At 40.0% G+C, this 20,079-nt stretch overlaps 3 protein-coding genes and 1 long non-coding RNA gene across 7 annotated transcripts; 3 read left to right on the top strand and 1 right to left on the bottom strand.

The window, feature by feature from the left end:
- The first annotated feature begins 233 nt into the window (after positions 1–233).
- On the top strand, positions 234–1,593 carry LOC133162199 (transmembrane protein 233). Its single transcript, XM_061291220.1, has 3 exons — positions 234–631; positions 865–999; positions 1,090–1,593. The coding sequence occupies exons 1-3, from the start codon at positions 452–454 to the stop codon at positions 1,105–1,107; spliced, it is 333 nt and encodes a 110-aa protein (XP_061147204.1). The 5' UTR covers positions 234–451; the 3' UTR covers positions 1,108–1,593.
- Positions 1,594–3,435: 1,842 nt separating this feature from the next.
- Positions 3,436–8,448, top strand: LOC133162388 (dynein axonemal intermediate chain 1-like). Its single transcript, XM_061291540.1, has 20 exons — positions 3,436–3,450; positions 3,618–3,653; positions 3,757–3,816; positions 3,913–3,993; positions 4,074–4,200; positions 4,276–4,310; positions 4,444–4,587; positions 4,720–4,779; positions 4,889–4,981; positions 5,060–5,144; positions 5,230–5,347; positions 5,430–5,473; positions 5,871–6,118; positions 6,210–6,290; positions 6,461–6,548; positions 6,692–6,771; positions 7,095–7,243; positions 7,377–7,476; positions 7,905–8,090; positions 8,186–8,448. Exons 1-20 carry the CDS (start codon positions 3,436–3,438, stop codon positions 8,276–8,278), a joined length of 1,923 nt encoding a protein of 640 aa, XP_061147524.1. The 3' UTR covers positions 8,279–8,448.
- Positions 8,449–8,801: 353 nt separating this feature from the next.
- On the bottom strand, positions 8,802–19,974 carry dnai1.2 (dynein, axonemal, intermediate chain 1, paralog 2). Of its 3 annotated transcripts, XM_061291214.1 has the most exons (21): positions 19,583–19,974; positions 19,377–19,421; positions 19,205–19,297; positions 19,015–19,095; positions 18,810–18,936; positions 18,570–18,619; positions 18,300–18,452; positions 18,146–18,205; positions 17,947–18,072; positions 17,725–17,812; positions 17,531–17,648; positions 17,416–17,459; positions 17,075–17,322; positions 16,894–16,983; positions 16,453–16,540; positions 16,233–16,312; positions 15,762–15,910; positions 15,431–15,530; positions 13,981–14,166; positions 12,995–13,130; positions 8,802–9,361 (listed from the first exon to the last, which is right to left on the bottom strand). In XM_061291214.1, the coding sequence occupies exons 1-20, from the start codon at positions 19,616–19,618 to the stop codon at positions 13,026–13,028; spliced, it is 2,067 nt and encodes a 688-aa protein (XP_061147198.1). In that variant the 5' UTR covers positions 19,619–19,974; the 3' UTR covers positions 8,802–9,361; positions 12,995–13,025. The 3 variants fall into 3 exon arrangements, with proteins under 3 accessions (XP_061147198.1, XP_061147197.1, XP_061147200.1); XM_061291213.1 differs by lacking the exon at positions 8,802–9,361 and having other exon boundaries at positions 11,415–13,130; XM_061291216.1 differs by lacking the exon at positions 8,802–9,361 and having other exon boundaries at positions 11,415–13,130; positions 17,725–17,809.
- Positions 9,335–11,190, top strand: LOC133162200 (uncharacterized). 2 transcript variants are annotated; one of them, XR_009716195.1, is made up of 4 exons: positions 9,335–9,554; positions 9,751–9,886; positions 10,947–10,990; positions 11,051–11,190. It is a non-coding gene; the product is annotated as an uncharacterized LOC133162200 (long non-coding RNA). The 2 variants fall into 2 exon arrangements; XR_009716194.1 differs by lacking the exon at positions 9,335–9,554 and having other exon boundaries at positions 9,624–9,886.
- Positions 19,975–20,079: the final 105 nt, after the last annotated feature.

The raw sequence follows: 20,079 nt of genomic DNA, 5'->3' as shown, positions 1-20,079 counted from the left end.
ATGAGGTCACAAAAGATTAAGGTTGGCTCAGCCAAGCTTTACAACAATTCTTTTCTTACGACCCCCCCCTATATCATTTCAATTTTAAAATCTTAATAAATTATTCCAAAGTATGCATTTGTGTGGGTTCTGTTGTATTATTTGTTGGGGGGGGGACTATTTCTTGATGCTGTGGGCACTCTGTGTGAGGCGCTCGTGTAGACAGTTGTATTCCTCTACTGGATGGAGGCCAATAGGGTCAGTGATCCTCACCCTTCTCTCCTCAGCCGTCCTTACTCCCTCTCTTCTCATGTTTTATGTTACAAGCGGACCGGAATCGTCAACACAAGATTTCTCGATCTGCGGCGTCAAACTTTTCATATCAGGATTATTGGACTTTCGAATTTAGTCATTGAGAATTTCCTCTGAGGTTTTTCCCTCCTCTGACCTTTTTTTTTAGGTGTTGGTTAAAATGGCGCTTGGAGTGCTTAACCAGCAGGTGAATAGTTCACTGAGTGAGAGTCAGTTTGGTGATAACAGTTCAACAGAGGAAAAGGAACCACCACTTCGAAGTTACCTCATTTTAACTATGCTCGCTTGTTTTTGTCCTGCATATCCTGTCAATGTTGTGGCTCTGGTCTTCTCTATTATGGTATGTTTTATACAAACAAAAACCTAATAGAAATGTAATTCATCTCTTCATTTATTAACTGTACATGTATTGTAAATGTTCATTCATCCACTTATGCTGTCACTTATTTATTTATATATTTATTAGCTACAATGCTTAAGTAATAGTTTTATTTTTTGCAACTCAAACAATGTTCTAGTGTTTGTATAACCCGAAATGTTCTAATTATTATTATTTTTTGGTGACGTCCTCAGTCTAGGAACAGCCATTATAATGGTGACTATGATGGCTCGAGGCGGCTGGGCAAGAATGCTCTCTATGTGGCGATTGCTTCCATTATCATCGGCCTACTCGTCATCACTATCATCTGTACTGTGCATTTCACCAGTGTAAGAATTTTATTTAGCTGACATGGACTGCAGGTAGGGATTTTGATTTCCGATAATAAGGCAATGTGTTTCTTTCTGTTTGTGTTCCAGATGAATCATTTGGTCTGAGGGAATAAAGGAGAGGAACTTTTGGAACACTTGAGCAGGACAAACAAAACTGCTGATTGTAGGATGGCATCCACAACGATTCAAAAGAGCTGGAGGTGCTACATTTACGTTTACATGTGACCTGTCACATCTCATCCTGTTTACCCCCCCGTCCTTCCTTGTAGACAAAACAGGAGTTTTATGTTTATTTAATTTATTAGGCTATCTGATGATTAGCATTGAGTATATTTGGAAGCTGGCGGGAATGTGAAAGAGTCCACAAATCTCCTTTTGTTGTTCATTGTGGCCGAATATTGTGAAGACTGAAGACATTGCCTATAGTATCTTATTCAAAATATCAGGGTCGATATTTTATTGACTGAATAGTATATTATATTTTGATAATGTATATACACTATCTAGCGAGAATGTGTGCCTGTGGATAAAACATGAGTACAATATATCATTTTTGTTTCTAATGAGAAGAATAAACTGTGATGATATAAATATGTTTTGTAAATTGTATTGTGATAATGTATTTTACGCCCTGCTGTCAATCAAGACAAAGATTTAGGAACATTTTTACACTATTAACAATTGCTTATGAAAGAAAATGGATCCCAGTCTTGCTATTTGATTAGCGTCATACATTCTGGCAGACTAAAATGGCTCCAGTGCCAAACTTGCAAACTTAGCTGAGATATGTTCCAGTAGTCTGATATGTCATATCATATCCTCGACTAAATATAACACATTTCCTGTTTGCTTTCTTTCTGGTAGCCTGGACTGTCAGATGGTAAAGCTGATTCTTAACAAGAAGAAAAAGGGACATTCAGGGTGTTAATTGTTTCTTTGAGACTGAGAGGGAAATTATTCTTAAATACCAATAACCAATTTTTCAAAAAGTTGGTACTGCCAGCAGTTGTTTTGTTGCATTAGCTACTATTAGATGCGATGACATAAAAGGTGCAATCCGTCTCAAGGAAGTAACACCAAGGTGAAAAGTAGCAGACGCTGAAAATAAGACGAGAGCAAGGATTAGGTGTCTTAATTTTGAAAGCACTGGATAGGAGTCTGATTTCAGTCTGATAAAATCAAACTCAAGTGTTTCTCTTCAGTTATCACCTATAGAAGTGTCCTCCAGCTTTCAAGAAACATGGTCAGACTGTCTTGCTCTAAACCAGCATAGTGAATGTGAAGGATTTATTTATTTTTCTTTTTTTTGCCTCAAGTCACCTGAAACATTACAGTTGCACAATAGCCAGTGTGCTGGAAGAGTGCAACTGTGACTCACTGAAATAGGTCAGTCAAGGCAGCTGCTTCCATTAGCACAAGATAGAGCCTTCTTGCGAACATATCTCGTAACACGTTCCAGCCAGTAAGCAGTGGTTTGCTCCTACTGGAAAACATGAACTGGGAAAGCACTTCTAAAGCCATTATTGATCTGATGTTTCATTGAGTAACTAATACGAATGAATGATTCAGTTCTAATTTCAGGTTTGTCTGTTTATTTGGTGTTTATACTGTGTTGATTATTTATTGTCATTCAGTGATAAAGTTTTTTGTATAATATCTTGCAAGTATACCGTATTTATCATTATTATAGTCTCAATGTCCTCTTGGGCCACATGATTTTCGTTGCATATCCCCGCGCCCCCCTCAAGCTTTGTCAGTAGCAGCAGCAGCAACTTGACTGAATAATAACAGTAATCAACCTCCCATTATAGAAACAGTGTTTTGAATAATGACCCATTACATCATGGAGATGCAAGAAGTCAGGCTTGATTGAACTTTGAGTCTCATTTTAGAGCGATGGAATCAATCAAGCCGAGTAATTATCTAAAAACTGCCACCGGTCGAATCAAAACAGATACATCTGTCCTGTTGTCTATTATCTGTAAGTGCATCTACTCGACAAAATGTTACATTGAAAAAAAAGATGAAATGAACTTACAACAATTCTTGTCCCACGTAAGATAAAGCAGTCCAAATAAGAGATGGAAATCTTGTGGTGTGGAGGCCTTCAGCCTTAAAGCATCCACTGCCAGCCATGTTGGGTTCCTCAGGGGTCTCCAGGGAATAGAACCAGAAAGACAACCAGTTATCCATTGTAAACATGATCAATTACAGGGTCAATTATGATGGGGCGAGTAGGGTTCCCCCACACATGAAAACAAATCGTATTATTCTAAGTGTTACATCATATTTATCAAAAAAGTGGCATCAACATCATGTCATCTTTGCATGTCATCAAAACCTTTATTATGTCATCCTCAAAAGAGTTCAAAGGAAGAACTGCAGTTAATCACGGGCTGTGGTACATTTGCGGAAAAATACAGATAGGAAAAGATGAGCAAAGATCAAGTAAGTGGTGGCCTTTTTTTCAGATGACCATACTGTCTATTTGAAGTTCTATTTGACTTTTAACATGCTCTCCTTTAAAAGTGTCAATGAAAACAAATAGACTAATTGTAACACTACTCCTAACCGTCTTTTTCGATGTTTTTCGCAATGTGCTGCCATGACCGAAGCACCCTGCCAAGTCGTTCAAATCAAACAGGAAAAAGGTGAGTTGCATGCATTGCAGATGATTATCATTGTTGACAACACAACTAACATTTCAAGCCATCGACAAAAATATTGAACAATTTGATCACTTATGTATTTCAGGAAGATGAAGATCCGGGGAAACTTATTAAGCCTCCAGATCAATTGGAACTCACGGAAGCTGTAAGACCAGTTTATCACTTGTACGAGCAAATTTACTCAAGTCTAGTATGTACTGAATTTTCCTGGCTTTTTTTTTTTTCCCCTCTCTCCTGACAGGAGCTGAAAGAGGAACTAATAAGGACTCTGACAGCAAAAAATCCACATGCCCCGCAAAATCTTGCCCACTACAAATTTCATGTAAGGGTTCTTGTGACTTTATCGTGTCTACTTTTCTATCCTTCATGGTCATCACCATCGTCTCATCGCCGCTTTTCCAGGAGGCTGCTTACAAGCTGACCACGGCTGTAAATCACTTGGCGGTTCACTTTGTCTTGGAGGGCTGTCTCGAACATCAAGACATTGATGAAACTCGTGTGACAACCCCTGAGGAACTCACCGAAGACGGTGGGAAATTCCATTAGCGGCGTACCGTGATAATGTCTTGATGTATTTATATTAAATGATTTGCTGATTTTCCAGCAACGGGAGAGGAAGGAGAAGATTCTGCTGATGAGGTAAGGCGTCATGTGATCTGAAGTACTCGTTCTTGTTGGGTTGCAGATGTCAAGTATCTTCAATTCACTTTTTAATCTCTCAATAATGTCCTCTTAAAGATGCTCGGTCAAACTTTGTTGATTGTCCGTACAGGAAGGATCTGGCGATGGCGATGCGGATGGCGATGGAGGCGAGGAAGAGGAGGCCGTAGAAGACGACATACCAGCAGAGCCAAAAGTTACCAACCAGTTCAACTTTATCGAAAGAGCCTCTCAAACCCTCAATAATCCACTGCAGGTATAGAAAGGACAATTCATTTGATTAACACTTTATTTCCCAACAGTTATCTAACTTTTCAAACCTGCGGGTTTGTTATAGTACATAAAACTATCGATTGCACAATTAAGGTCCGTTCATATTTTCCTGCAGGGTCGAAGTATCCAAACTATTCCTCCTCCACGCCGCAACTACATTGCAAACGCTTGCCAGGTTGAGAATTCTCCGATTGTTTTTCATTTAAAAGATATTTCATACATCTGAGTTGTTTAGAAATACTCACTTTTGGAATATTGGGATGTTTCTTGTTTGGCCTTTGCAGTGGGACATATATGACGTTTACATGGAAGAGCTGCAGAAAAGAGAAAACAATAAGGACAATGACATCAACAAAAAGATACTCATTGAGACACCGGTGAGTCACACCAACTATGCATTGGACCTGATTGCAATCTGTTTATCGTCCATTTTGGTCTGTCTTTTATTTCTACAGAGTGATGACATCACCCAAGTAGCCAAATCAGCCATGCTATTAGAGCGGATGGTCAATCAGAACACATTTAATGAAGTTGCACAAGGTGTTCACTGTTTATTCTTTTTGTCTATGGACGTTACTAAATACGTAAATACTATTATTTCTTCTCGCCTTGTATTTCCTTTCAGATTTCAAATACTTTGAGGATGCGGCTGATGAATTTAGGGAGCAGGAGGGTACTGTTCTCCCACTGTGGAAGTTCCAGTATAACAAAGCCAGAATGATGTGCGTCACTGCCTTCTGCTGGTAGGTTTGCTCATTCACATCATCAAGCACTTTACTGTAAGCACTTTACTCAAGAGGACTAATAATATACCTTCTTCCGTAGGAATTTCGTGTATCCAGATTTTTTCGGTGTGGGACTGGGATCATGTAAGTCTAGAAGAAATATTGAGGTGAAAAAAACAACTCTGGTTAGCAGCAAATTGTAATCAGAGATGGAATTTTGTGTCCCTTAACACATTTTCCCACACTGAGGGTCTTTTTGTTTTAAAGTTTGACCTAGAAATACGGATTTCACCAGGTTTTGAAATTGATAGCTATGACATTGTTGCAAAATTCATACATGTGACTAAATATGAATATTTCCAAATTATATCATTGCTAATTGTGTGAAGGCGAAGGCCTTCACACAAATGTTCTATCATTATGAAAACCATCCGTGCTAGAGAGAAAAACAAAATTGGGACAAAGAAAAAAATCTAGGAAAGTTACTTACATCTTTAAATCATACTTCAATTAAGACAACTTCTATCCATTCCAACGGCAGATGACTTCAGCAAACAAGGCCGCGGGATGCTCCTCTTCTACACGTTGAAGAATTCTACCTACCCCGAGTACATCTTCCCGACAGGGTCTGGGGTCATGACCCTCGATATCCATAAGCAGCATTCCTACCTTGTGGCAGTCGGTTTCCATGATGGATGCGTGTGTGTGTACAACTTGAAAAACAAAGGACAGGACCCTCAGTACAAGAGCACCATTAACAATGGCATGCACACTGACCCCGTGTGGCAGGTAGGGGAAGTGCATCAAAAATGCAAACTCACAAAAAGTTTGGTTAGTTGTTTCAATAGTCATTCAGCCATTTGGTTTTTTTTTAAATCAGGTTCGCTGGCAGAATGACAAGAGCCTCAATTTTTATTCAGTGTCATCGGATGGCCGAGTTGTGTCATGGACGCTCAGTAAGGTTAGAGAAATTACTGGAAAAAATATTGAACTGAATTTGAAATTCTATGATACATGCATATATATATATATATACGTATACATATGCATTTATACAATGCATACACATGCATTTATACAAAACTGGATTAAGACATTAAAGTGCATCACAATGTATTTAAATGTCCACAGAACGAGCTTGTCTTCACCGATGCTATCAGACTAGCACTAGATTACACTGTGTCTGATGGGCTAGAAGGCATTCAGGATCTTACCAACGGTGAGTTTTCACTTTTTGTGTGACTTTGAAAGTGTTCTAGACATTGTAGCAATCACAATTTTTCCTCAAAGTTGAATTAGCTTTCCATTTGTTGGCTGTCACGTGGATTGCTCTTTTAAGCCTCATATACTTCTTGTCTGCAGCTAGTGGCACATCCTTTGACTTTCACCCACAGATTGACGATCTCTTCGTAGTTGGCACTCAGGAAGGAAAAATACACAAGGTAGGCTGGGAGGAATCATTCCACCCACTGAGATTTGGCTGAGATGAACTGTCAGATGTCTGAAATACAGCAGCTGTGCCTAAAGGCCATAAAGTTGATTTAGTCTTCTGAGTGTGGGCTTTGTCACTGCAACCAGGACTGTAGAGTAAAAAAATGGCGATACTCAACCTTAAATTACTTAAATAGAGTTTTTCTTCAACATATTTAGAGCTGTTGTGTCTTTGGTGGATTGATAACAATACGTATCTTTTCATGGCTTCCCTTTCCAGTATAGTAAAAGCAGTATCCAACATTCCCTTTGTCATCATTCTCTCATCATCTAGTGCTCCAAAAATTACTCAAGCCAGTACCTCAAGACATACCAGGCTCACAACATGGCAGTGGATAGGGTGAAGTGGAATCCTTACCACCCAAAGGTTTTCATCTCCTGCAGTTCGGATTGGACTGTGAAGCTCTGGGACATGGATTACAGGTTGTTTCACGAATGATGACATGCTACATTATATTTGGAACTTTCAATTGACACTGTTTATAGTTTATTTGTGATACTTAGTATGGAAGTTTTCATGGAAGGGAGTGAACCTTGGCTTTCTTTCCTTTTCCAGCGTCCCAATGTTCGCATTTGAATTGAATACACCAGTTGGGGATGTGGACTGGGCGCCGTATTCCTCTACTGTCTTTGCTGGTGTCACCACAGATGGTTTGGTAAGAGTCATTTGAAACTATACCGTTTTGTGCGCGGTACGGCTGCGATGAAGGGACGCTTTAGCATGGCTCCGCCTCTCACCTCAAACAACAACATCAACATCGTTTCAGAGTTGGACAAGCTGCCGTCTGTGCTCGGCTGTACTCTACAAAACACAGTACATTCTTTGTGTGCAGCGGGCCCGTCACAGATAGCGGGAACACATTTGACACGGGGGTCATCTGACCCACCCACACATACAGTCCATGAAGAGCACATGCTCACTGAATGACTTGAAACCACTCCATCAGACCTCACGAGTGTACCACAAAATTTAGCTGCACGATTTGGACGCAGATTCTAAAGGTTAACGTCACCCCGCTTAATTAAACACACAATATGGATGTTGTTTGTTCAGCACGCTAAGTACTCTGATATTATTTTTCAGGTTCATGTTTTTGACCTCGCCATCAACAAGTATCAGGCTATCTGCCAGCAGCCGGTGGTCAATAAAAAGAAGACTAGGCTGACTCACATTGAGTTTAACCCTGTCAATCCCGTCATCATAGTTGGTGATGACAGAGGCATTGTTATCAGCCTCAAACTGTCTCCGAACCTCCGCAAGAAACCAAAGGTAAAGTGCCATATCAGAATAAAAAAAAAAAAAAAGTGACGTTGTGTTACGATTTGTATATGTCTATTTGGCTGTGTGTGCTTGTGCATGTGTAGGGGAAGAAAGGTCGCGATTTGGTTGAAGGCCCTGAGGCAGAAGTAGCGAAGATGGAGAAGCTTCTCAGTCTGCTAAGAGAACTTGAGCCTTAACAGCACAATAAAGTATTTCACGTGAAAACAATTTGTATATTTTTTTATTTGATACTTCTAATTTCTCCCCAATGGTATAACTTCTGACTTAAGTTGCTGGTATAGTGTAATGTTAGTAAGGTCTTGTTTTTTCTGGAAATGATTTTGGCAGAAGATGCAATGCAGTGGCTTGCAGGGCTGTGTTTATCTACCAGTGGAGGGCGCTCGCTCCCTTCATCGAAGTGTACAGTAGGCCCCAGGGCCACGGTACAGTCGAGCTATAAAATAAAGGATAACCTTTTATTTATTGCACTACCATACTGTATGCTGTGTCATCATATTCATTTTACAGTGCCAATTCTTTTTTAATACTGCAAAATATTCATGTTCGATGCATTTTTTTGCCTGCATTTTTTCCGCCACAGTTCATTTTATAGAAAATGGCAGAATTTTATACAGACACAATTTAGTGTATTTCATTTTGGATTTTATTTATTTATCTATTTTGCACTCTTACATTTGGTGTAAAATAAACACAGTCAGAAATGGTGTTAGCAATCCAATGGTCTGGGACTGCTTTGCTCCTTCATGACCTGCTGGATAATTTGGTGTGATTACGAAGCAGAAAAGTGACCCGAAAACATAACCGCTGCGTTCTGCGCTGGTGACCTCGATACAAATCATCATCAATGATGCAAACTTTTATACAATTGCATTCTGTTGTTGTCTTTTTTGTTGTCAAACTACACAAATAGAAGTTATCATTGGACATAATAGCTCATCTTTTGCAGATTATTCACATTTTTAGACACCATCCATCTGATGTGTCAGGTTTGTGAGGGATTAGTGATTAGGAATGCATGAGTCAGGGGCCACTCATGCTGTCCAACTTGTCTGACAGCGTGGGTTACGCTCCTATTCACTGACAGAATGAGTCTGACTCTACGTGCCCAATGATTGAGGAGTGATCAGCACAGGGTGTAGGCTGCTTTCCCTTTCTGGAAGTCAGTTGGGATAGTTCCTCGCTTCCCGAGGAGGACTGTAGAAAATGGATAGATGGTGACTGGGGTGACCTGCTTGCAGTTTTTATCAGCTTCTTTTTGTCTTGAGGAAGAGAAGTGTTTATTATCATGAGTTCTTAGCTTTGTTGTGTTTGTATGTCTTAAATATAGATCCAAATCATCACTAATTGCAGTTTTCCCTAAAGACATGCTCCGCTGTGCTGAACTTGTTTTGTCAGCCCTCTGCACTGCAATGTGCTTGTTGGCCATAACAACTGCTGCAGCAGGATCCTGATGTAATTGCATTCAAACTGTTCCCCTTCTCTTTTGCGCTTGATATCACTGCTGACACCCACTAACTCTAACTCAGCCCCGCCTCCGCTTCCCATTCTCTCGCTTTCTCTCTCTCTCTGCCATGCTCTCCGTCCGTCTCTGCCATCACACAACTCCTCGAGCGATGCTGCCTCATCTTTGATTGTGTTTGATGAACAGATGGAGATGGGGGGCGGGCAGCACACAAACGGAAAGAGCATGAGAATCTGGCGAAGAGCACTTGGATCCACGTGAACACACGGTGGCCAGTGAAACATAAGCAAAAGCTGCATGTTCATTCAGAAGAGCCTGCTCGGTAAGTAAGCAACTATTATACAAATATGCAGTTAGCTTTTGATCAAATAGAAGGAAAAAAGATGCATGATCTGCAGCAAAAAATATTTTTTCATTTAAATCATTTTTGATGGACCATTGGGGATGCGTCTTTCTAATATGCTTTTCATGGGAGTGAGTAGCTGGAACATTTTCTTACAGAGTGAGTGGCCCTCATGAATTTAGAGCAAACTTGATCTTTTTTCTTGGCTCGAGTGGTTTGCCTAATTACTGTTAACATGTTTTGTCACTATCAGACAAAAACCAATTATCTCGGGCAATTAGGCAGGCCTCCTGATTTGTTTTTAATATAACTTTAATGACAATTCACACCAAATTGCTCTGCTGAGAACACATGTAAAATAATGACACCAGATTTGGGGTAAAGTTCCTAATCAGTTTGACTTTCATTAACATTTTGAGATGTTTGTATAGGGTGCTGTAACTGGAGTCAGTGCAAATTTAATTCCAATTTAGGCCAGTCCCAATTTCAGCACTGAATTGAAGCGATGGCCTTACTACAAAACACGATAATAACAAACGCATACTTGACTCAAAGCGTCATGTGGTTGGCAGTGGCACCCACAGCTATTTCACTCAGCTGTTCAGGTTGCTAAAATTAGAAGAAAAAAAAAATATTTGTTCTGCTTGTGTCTGGTTATTACTCCTCCCAAGATAGTGATGTGGAAGATATAGTGGAGTCATGCTGGGGGGAAAAGAAAATCTCTTTCAATGATGAACGGTCTCGCTAAATGTAGTCAAGTTGGGTCATTGTAATTAATTGAGGTTGATTTAACTGAATAACGAGGATTTGATTTACTTAGGTTAGATAAACTTAATTTATTCAAGCAAGACCGACAAGTTTGGTCTATGAAGATGAAATTCACACCTGCAGACGTTTTAAGCAAACCAAGTCATGCAGTCTCTGCAGAATATAAAAGGAGCATTTGCTATTTGGGTTTTTTTTATTCCATAATTTAATATCAAGCAAAGAGCACAAATTTGCCATCTCATTTTCTGCTCAATTTGCTTTCTCTCTCCAGTGACACTATTCCCATTTTACCGACTTCCTGAAATAGCATTCCAGGTATGTGTCATTCTATACCAGCCTAATTCTGATTGCTTAATGTTTTTCCATCACTTTCAGACACTGGCAATCATCCGCTGCCGTATTTCGATTGAGCCTCTGCGCAGTCGGCCATACCAGCAAACATTTGAAATCTCGAACCTTGTCAATCAAGTGGAAGTAAAATGCCCTGCCTGGAAGAACAATTACTTTATTTTGTTTATTAGCATATCAAATGTGGACAATGAACCCTGCAGATAACAAACAATCACAACTGGCTGCTTCATGAAGACTTATGGATCCTACAATGGAATCTAAAGAGAGTGTGGCAGCACTGTCCACAGCAGCATTGGTGGCCATTGTGTGTAACGCATTTGCTGCCCTCTTCCTCCTCCTCTTGTGTCTTGTCATTTATCGAGCATGCAGGGTCCCTTCCAGCCCAGACAGACTGATGGTTCTGTCTCCCAGTGAGGGAGAAGGCAGGCCTCTAAATGAAAAGTACCTCCTGACTTCCTGACTGCAGTAGGAGGAGTCTTATGTAGCAATGAGGAAAAAGTGCCAGGAAGCACCCGAACTCGATTGGGGAAAGCAATAATTAGGCATGCCTTTGTGAATTTAAAACCACCAACAAATAGCTCCGATGTATAGAAGTCGACGTTTAATACACACAAAGTGAGGGAAATGAATGCTGTAGGTGGTTTCTAAATATATCCCGTCATTTCATCTCAGCATATTGCTGACAACGGGGACGTGTGCGCCATTGTCACTCATAAATCCAAGCAATCTGTGTGCCAGAACTCCTTACGGGAGCTGTTACATAACGCTTGAAGAGGCCACACTATATCCGTGTCTTCTTCAACATCAATGACCACCTCTACTTTTAAAAGTACCGTATTTTCCGCACTATAAGGCGCACCTAAAAACCTCCAATTTTCTCAAAAGCCGACAGTGCGCTTTATAATCAGGTGCGCCTTATATAGGGACCAATATTGAGCCACGGCAGCAGGCGTGTCCAAAGTCCGGCCCGGACTTACGGTAAATACAATTTTTGGCACATTGGCAAAGATCATTTGAAATGAATGAGTATTTTGTCAGACAGTGTGCCATAGAAAGGAAACTGAAGAACGATGTTGGGGTGCCCGAGTACTCTTTTCCTCACAATATCATCTGCTTCTACCTTGCACAAAGTCCCACTGACTCTAACCTGAATGAGAAAACATCTACTTATATAGGCTTGCTTCCTTTTACTAGCTGCCAAGCATCCTAAATAGATTTGTCTTTATAATGTGGCCGCGGTCAAACAAACAGAACAAAACAGTAAACACAGCGAGAGAGCAGGTTTCACGGTGTCAAAGCAACACGAACGAGCATCCTTCTTCCACAAAATCCGAGCAGCGGAACGAACAAATCACAGCTAATGGACAGAGTGCTTGCATGTGTCCACGGCAAGATGTCAGGAGGACATTGAGTGGTGCTTCACCGAACAAGAGCGTCATAACCAAGCCGCAGCATGGTGACTCAAAGCCAAGCTCTACATTGAAGTCTAAAGACTCTTGGGTATTGACTGGAATGTTGCCCAGGACTGCACGTGCAAGTCAATCATATAATTTGTCCTGGTTTTGTTCTGAAGATCTTGAATTTGTTTTGATGCTCACTTAGAAGAATGCTCTCCCACACATAACAATATATACGGAATTGCCTTTTGTGAATCACTGCTCAAGTGCACTGCAGTCCACTGTGTTGCCTGTGTAATGTAACAAGTAGATAAATAAATGTATTTTATAATTGAATCTGAGTCATTTCTTCGATGACGAAAAAAAAAAATCTCATTCTGATTCATCTAGCATTTCTAATCTTATTTGCCCCTATCATTAATTTCTTATAAACGTTTCAATTTAATCACAAGAATTCCACAGCATCATTTAAATGACATTTGTGGAAAAAAATCTATTATTTTCCCCATTTCACAAAGAGACAAACCAACAATTGCCCTCAGGAACAAAAGTGATAAGTGTTGACACTCACTGAATGAACCTTTCCCAGGAAACCATGAAGGTCACTTCACACTGCTTTGCTCTGAGTCCCTCAGTAGATTGAGTAGGTTCTCCATTTTGGCCACTTCCACTTCAGGACCTTCGGGCAGCTCTTGACCTTTCTTTCCCTGCAAACACACACACACATGGCCTTTTCTAAGTAAACACCAGAAGATGACATACCCAGTTAAGTTGGTTGTAGTCAGTGTATTGGAAACAATGAAAAAAAAAACACAAGACCTACAACGCATATCAAAAACGGATTTGTAAAATATTGATTATAATTTCTGCCTTGGTTGGCATGACAACATCGCTATGTACACACACGCACAGTGTATATTTGCTCCAATATTCTACCAATATTTGTTTTTGCTTCTTTCAAATTACCCTCGTCACAGCATGACAGTATCCTTACAAATTCGAATGTGACGCACGTTACATTGTGAACAACATTGGCGGTGACTTCAGCCCTCCAGCTTAGTTTACTACATCAGATAATTAGATTATAAAAGACACTTTGCAAACTTCATTTAAATCCCATTTTCTTTCATTATCTCCTCCGTTTAAACCTCAAATAATTGCGTCTGAATGACACACACTTTGCCTGAATAACCTGAATTTTTCCAATGTTGATTTTCCGTTTTATTTCTGAAGGGCCGCTCGGTCAAGGTTTTTAGCATATTGTTAATAATATTTGTAGTGGGTGCTTGTGTCTCAAGGCCGGTTGCCATGCTGAGGTCTGAGAGCATTGTTAGCCGTGCTGAACTTTATAATTAGGCCCCAAATGTATTCTCAAGGACTGTAGTCAATAATGATGTGCCATGGGCCTGTGTGTGTGTCTATTCTGTATTTGATGCTTAGGAGAACAGTTTATGAGTATGGCCTACAATGTGCTGTAAGATTGAACATACATTAGGATTATTATAATTGAATCTATTTCCATTGCACCACTTGTTCTTGTCTTTCTTTGAGTGTTACCTTTGGTTTCTTGCGGAGGTTCGGGGACAGTTTGAGGGTGATGACGGAGCCTCGGTCATCTCCCACAATGATGATTGGATGGACGGGATTAAACTCAATGTGAGTCAGTTTGCTCTTATTTTTTGCCACCACGGGCTGCCGGCAGATGGCCTGATACTTGTTGATGCTCAGGTCAAAAACATGGACCTGAAACATGATGAGAACAGTATTGCGCAATAACGCAAAATGATTGAAAGCTATCATGAAAACAAAAATGACAATGCAATTGTGAATGACTCATTGATATAGTATCTTCTTAGCCTTTGGAGTTTTACTCCTATGTTCTGAAAAGAATGACTACCACCATGATTCTTTTTTTTTTTACTGCGCCTCCTCCAGCTGTTTGTACAGCGTAACAATACGGACGGAAATCAACTGAATTGTCAAGTCTGGATGAAAGACGACTCAAGAGTATCTGAGGTGGACGACACGACATAAAATGTGAACTCTGCGGCCCACTCCTTCAAGCTAGCAGATGAATGATTGCGCCTGGGTCACTTGCCTGCGAACGAGATGTGAGTACTGACTACACACACAGTCATCACTTGTGTCCCTTTAGCTGTGAATTCATGTGTGCCTTTCTAGTAACGTCTTCTAAGAATTGTTTAAAGGTCAGTGACGTGATTGCATCCATTTTCTTTTAACTTGAGGATACCCAAAAGGAAATGAACTGAAACGGGATTTTCAGAACAATCTCACTTGGGCCCACTGATATTTTATTGTGACAATTCCACATCTGTCAGCTGTGATGTGAAATCTGCCAAAAACAACACAAAAAAGAAAAGGAACCGAGTTGTGTTGCCAGAACGCATTTTTTTCTCACGTCTCAGGCCAGCAGACAAGCTGTTATCCTCACAAACACATATAATCACAGAAACTATCAGTCCGAATGAGTCAAGGTGATGTCATAGGAAATGACAAATGTCATGCATGAATATGGTGACATTATGCGCTTGCAACTTAAAATGATGGAATTTCTCGAAAGTAAAGGATGGGCTTCTATTATTTTTCTTTTCAGCAAAATCTTCCCAAGCTAATCTTCTCAATTCCAGCCAAGAGAATGATTGTGCGGCCAGTTCATTCTTAATGGATTTACGGGTGACATTTCGATCAGAAAATGACATTTACAAATCTAATCACTGGATTAGATCTTGAGAACACAATCTGAACTGTTCAATTTCTCAATATCAGCCTGGCCTTTATACTTGAGGAACAGCTCAAAAGGGAGAGTCCAATGTTTCAGTGAAAATGACCTTCATCCACTACAGTTTTATCTTCACATCTTTTTAATTGTGTTGGATATTTACTTTTGGAGATGTTTGGTAATGGCAACCAAACCAAGAATGACTTGGTGACTGACTGGCTAAAATGTTATATTCATCTCAGATTGATGCTTTGGAATGATTCTTACCAATCCTTCTGTGGTGACGGCAGCAAAGACAGTGGAGGAGTACGGCGCCCATGCCACATCTCCAACTGGAGCACTGAGCTCAAATGTTAACATGGCAGTGCTGAAGAAAATAATCAGGTAATCATTACAAACTTAATCTGTCTTTATAATATATATATTGAGCAACAATGAGAAGAATCAGAATCCTTGTGATCCCAGCTGAGAATGAAAGATTTTTAACAAATCTGCTTTCACTCATTTTTTCTGGCTTGCCCAATTTATATGATGCTAATGACAGATGCATTTAAAAAAATACAGCTTCGCTGATTTTGGAATCTTTCATCCATCTTACTTGACAGTATGGTCCCAGATCTTGATGGTCCAATCCGAGCTGCAAGAGATGAAAACCTTTGGGTGGTAAGGATTCCACTTGAGTGCGTCCACTGCCATGTTGTGGGCAATGTAAGTCTCAAGGAACTGGCTTGAATAATTCTTGGAGCACTGGGGAATGGAAAACAAAATTTACTGTAGAACAAATAGTGCGAGACTGTGAGAACTACGCATCACCAGTTGCCAGAATAAATCCCGTAATTCCAAAGAGACAAGCTACCATATACAAAAGATAGCTGAAAACAGAATTGTAAAAAAAGTCTAATTTTAAGAACTTCACAGTTAGGATTGCAAATCTGAGAGCGGTGCCAAAGAAAGTGCATACTCTCCAACTAAATCAGCTTTATGGCTTGTGTGCACAACTGCTGTATTTCAAACCATTGGCACTTCACCCACAGCCAAATCTCGGATGCTGCAATGAATTTCAACACACCTTGTGTATTTTACCCTCCTCGGTGCCAACGACGAAAAGAGACTCGTTCTGTTTGTGAAAATCAAAGGATGTTCCGCCAACTGTAGACAAGAATGATGTGATTTATTTCAGCACTTAAATGTGCAGTCCACAATGACCTGACTAATGAACATAAAGCATTCTGTGATTTAGAAAAAAACAAGCCCCGCTAAGTTACCATATCAAGAGTGTAAAATCTCACCGGCGCTACGCCCCCGAATTCCCTCAGGACCATCGAACACAGCATCATCCAGCATGAGCCTGATAGTGTCAGAGAAGACTAGTTCATTCTGCAGACATGCAAAATCATTGTGAACACTTGCACACATTGCAAAAAACATTTATTGGCTCAGTTGTCATAAAAAAAGAAAAGAGGCCCTACGGTCTAATGAAGTGCTTTAATGCAGACTCATTCAATTTCAATGAGCAATCAACATTTTGAACAGGGATGAGGGATTTCAAATTGAATTCACACTTTTGAAACAGCACATTGGGTTATAATGAGCAGAAGAACATGGCGCATAGAAACTTAACAAACTAACATCGGTTTAAAACAAGAAACAAAGACTAGGATCAGATCATGAGTTCATCTAAGCCAATTTGCATCAGATATTATTCAAACTGAATAAAAACTTAAGCACACCTTGATGAGTGTCCAAGACACAACACGGCCATCAGAGGACACAGAATAGAAATTGTGGTTTTTGTCCATGTCGTCGCTCTGCCATCGTACCTGATCGAAAAGTCATCACAAAATACCGTACATTATATATCTATGCATTTTCTTTTTACCGATTGACCTTTTTGGATATGATATAGCTCACCTGCCAGACAGGATCAGTGTGCTTGCCAGTTTTAGCATTGCTCTTGTATTCAGCTTCCACGCTTTTCTTCTTCAAGTTGTACACACACACGCATCCATCATAAAAACCCACAGCCACCAGATAGGAATGTCGCTTATGAATATCCAGGCTCAGGACGCCGGTACTTGTCGGGAAAATGTACTCGGGGAATGTGGAGTTCTTCAACGTGTAGAAGAGGAGCATCCCGCGGCCCTGTTTGCTGAAGTCATCTGTCAATAGACGGGAAAGATGAAACGTCCCTTGAGTCATACGTACGCTTCTCAGAAAGTCAGAGTATCGATTCGCTCGTGTCACCGACTTACAAGATCCCAATCCCACACCAAAAAGGTCAGGATATTTCTCATTCCTGTGGAATAAGGTGCATTGGTGATTCATCTTGCTTCGTCATCTGTTTGACGTGTTGGTGAGTAAACTGACCAGGAGAGTGCCGTGACACACATCATTTTGGCTTTGTCGTACTGGAACTTCCACAAGGGGAGAAGAGTGCCCTCCTGGTCTCGAAATTCATCTGCCGCGTCCTCAAAAAACTTGAAATCTGAAAGGACATAACGAAGAAGATAACGTTTTAGTAGCAGTGTGACATATTGCAATGTGTGAAAGAATAAACGCACCTTGCGCTATTTCATGACATGTATTCTGATTGACCATTCTTTCCAATAGTGTGACTGCCGTGGCCATTTGGGTGATGTCGTCACTCTGCTGATATAAAAACACACTTGACTGGCAAATAAAAATTAGCCTGACCGTTACAGAAAAATAGTTAATCGAGGGATATATTAATTAATAAGTATAGATGGATATACAGTAGATGTAGAGAAAATAAATTGAGTTACCGGAGTGTCATTCACAATCTTCTTTTTGTTTTGGTCCCCATCTTTCTTTGTTTGAAAGGCTCTCTGCTTCTCTTTCTTCATTTCTTGTTTCTGCAGCTCCTCCGTGTACGCATCATATATCTCCCACTGAACAGACAAAAGAAAAGGTGAGTGTTTGAGAACATCGTCTGCTGCAGATTGAAGTCGGAAAATGTATGACCTGATTAGCGCTGGCCGAATAATTGCAGCGTGGAGGTGGTACGGTCTGGCAGCTTCTGTCCTGCATGGAAACACAACTTGAAGTCTTGAAGCATGCTGGCTACATTTTACATTATCTTTCATTGTCAGAGACGATTTTGTTTTTAAATTCCTACCCGCATTGCATTATTGAGTGTTTGGGAAGCTCTTTCGATGAAATTGAACTGGTTTGTACATTTTAGCTTCTGATCCTTTGTTTTGGAAGAAGCACTGTCTGGTCTGTCATCTTCTCCAGCATCCTCTTCTTCACCTCCATCACCAGATGTATCCTATATAGAAAACCAACAAAGAAATTACAGTTTACTTCACCACAATTATAGATCCCAAAATTACTAGAACCAAAAGTTAAAAATATACATATTTATTCAAATATTTTTTTATTTTACCAATGTTTCAGGTTTCTCCTCATCCGGTTCTGTTCCGGTATCAACTGTTGCTGCACAGAGTCAAAAACAAAATCATACATGAAACGCATTTCTCTTTTAAATTTCACAACATGTTGATAGTGACACCTGATGGCAGAACATATGAACTACAGTAGTCAATAAAGCGCTCTGCACAAACATAAGGAGCATCGCCTGCAGTTGTAATAACACCCGAATTGACAAAAAGATTTTCTTGAGCACCTTCAGAGAGGTCTTCACTGGCTGCCAGCCTGCGAGCCTCATCAGAGTCCTGATGTATGAGACAACCATCCAAGACAAAGTGAACAGCCAGCTGATCAACAACACTGGTCAGCTTGAAAGCACCTTCCTGGAAACATAACATAAAGTAAGCAAAATAAGAAGAGCCATTCTATTCTGGTATTGTCTGCTGTAGTGTCTGTCTGACCTTGAAGCTGTATCGGACAATGTTTTGTGGCGCGTGTGGATTTTTTGCTGTCAGAATCCTTGTGACTTCCTCATTCAACTCCTACACAGAAATAAACAGAGCTCATGGAATCCTGGGTAAAATATGAAGTTAAATATGATGTTAAAATGCCATTTAATTTTATTTATTGTATACATGTTAACTCTCTTACAGCATCAGTGAGATCCAGTTGATCAGCGGGTTTAACAGGTTTGCCATGAGTCCTTTCTTCCCAGCCATAATCACCATAGTCATCTTCTTCATCCTGCAATGAAATATTTTTTTCCCCATCATTTACTTTCATAGATTTAATTTAAGAAGTATATGTGTTTTAGATGACTCACCTTTCTCTTATTGGTAGCTTTTTGTAACTTTGCAACAGGTACCTTCTGATGAGGTGTAAAATGAAAAATAATGTGATTACAAATATTATAATTTGCACAATATACAAATAAAAGTATGTTAATACAATTACACTGTTACTTAGTAACTTCACTCTTTATCAACTAAGCTGGTATTTCTTTTTTCTTTCTTTGTACATTTCCCTTACCTTTTTCCCAGGTGCTGCAACATTATCGGTTGGCATCTCCAAAAGAGTCAACCTTGGACAAAACTTTAGAGGAAAGTTCCACCAGGTGAAGCCAGGCTTGGCTTGCCTGCTGTATACCGGTTGCCAAGACGACCTCCGGTCCCAATAGAGCTTCTTCGAGTGTCTCTCTGGCAGCTCGCAAACAACTCAGTGTGCATTACTGCCACCCGTGGATAATTCCCCTGCTTGACCCACTTAAAGGTTAAGCAAGTTATCCTCAAAATAACCATGGTTCTGTCATGCATTTCTGCACATTTGAGCTTTTTCATTGTAGCAAACACAATAAGTGCACATCTACACTAATTGTGTTGTAACAAGCAATGTTGTTCCACATCAAATCTGTTGTAACAATGTTATTTATTTTCTGATATTTACGAATCCTCTTCCTCTGTCGTTGATAGATGTGTCAATTAGATATGGATTTTTAATTTACTTTAGTTATAAATTGTAAAAGAGAT

The sequence above is a fragment of the Syngnathus typhle genome, linkage group LG11, assembly GCF_033458585.1.
Source record: "Syngnathus typhle isolate RoL2023-S1 ecotype Sweden linkage group LG11, RoL_Styp_1.0, whole genome shotgun sequence".
NCBI lineage: Eukaryota > Metazoa > Chordata > Actinopteri > Syngnathiformes > Syngnathidae > Syngnathus > Syngnathus typhle.
The sequence above is the reverse complement of the archived record's forward strand: the minus strand, read 5'-3'. Positions and strand labels throughout refer to the sequence as shown.

Excerpts from the sequence above, each read along its gene's own strand:
- LOC133162388 (XM_061291540.1), top strand. Across the intron at positions 3,654-3,756 it reads TCAAATCAAACAGGAAAAAG|GAAGATGAAGATCCGGGGAA; the intron begins GTGAGTTGCATG and ends TATGTATTTCAG. Across the intron at positions 5,348-5,429 it reads TGCGTCACTGCCTTCTGCTG|GAATTTCGTGTATCCAGATT; the intron begins GTAGGTTTGCTC and ends CTTCTTCCGTAG.
- LOC133162199 (XM_061291220.1), top strand. The coding sequence starts at position 452 with ATGGCGCTTGGAGTGCTTAACCAGCAGGTGAATAGTTCACTGAGTGAG. Across the intron at positions 632-864 it reads CTCTGGTCTTCTCTATTATG|TCTAGGAACAGCCATTATAA; the intron begins GTATGTTTTATA and ends TGACGTCCTCAG.
- dnai1.2 (XM_061291214.1), bottom strand. The coding sequence starts at position 19,618 with ATGCCAACCGATAATGTTGCAGCACCTGGGAAAAAG. Across the intron at positions 18,937-19,014 it reads TTGTCCGATACAGCTTCAAG|GAAGGTGCTTTCAAGCTGAC; the intron begins GTCAGACAGACA and ends TTATGTTTCCAG. Across the intron at positions 18,453-18,569 it reads AGGAGAAACCTGAAACATTG|GATACATCTGGTGATGGAGG; the intron begins GTAAAATAAAAA and ends TTTTCTATATAG.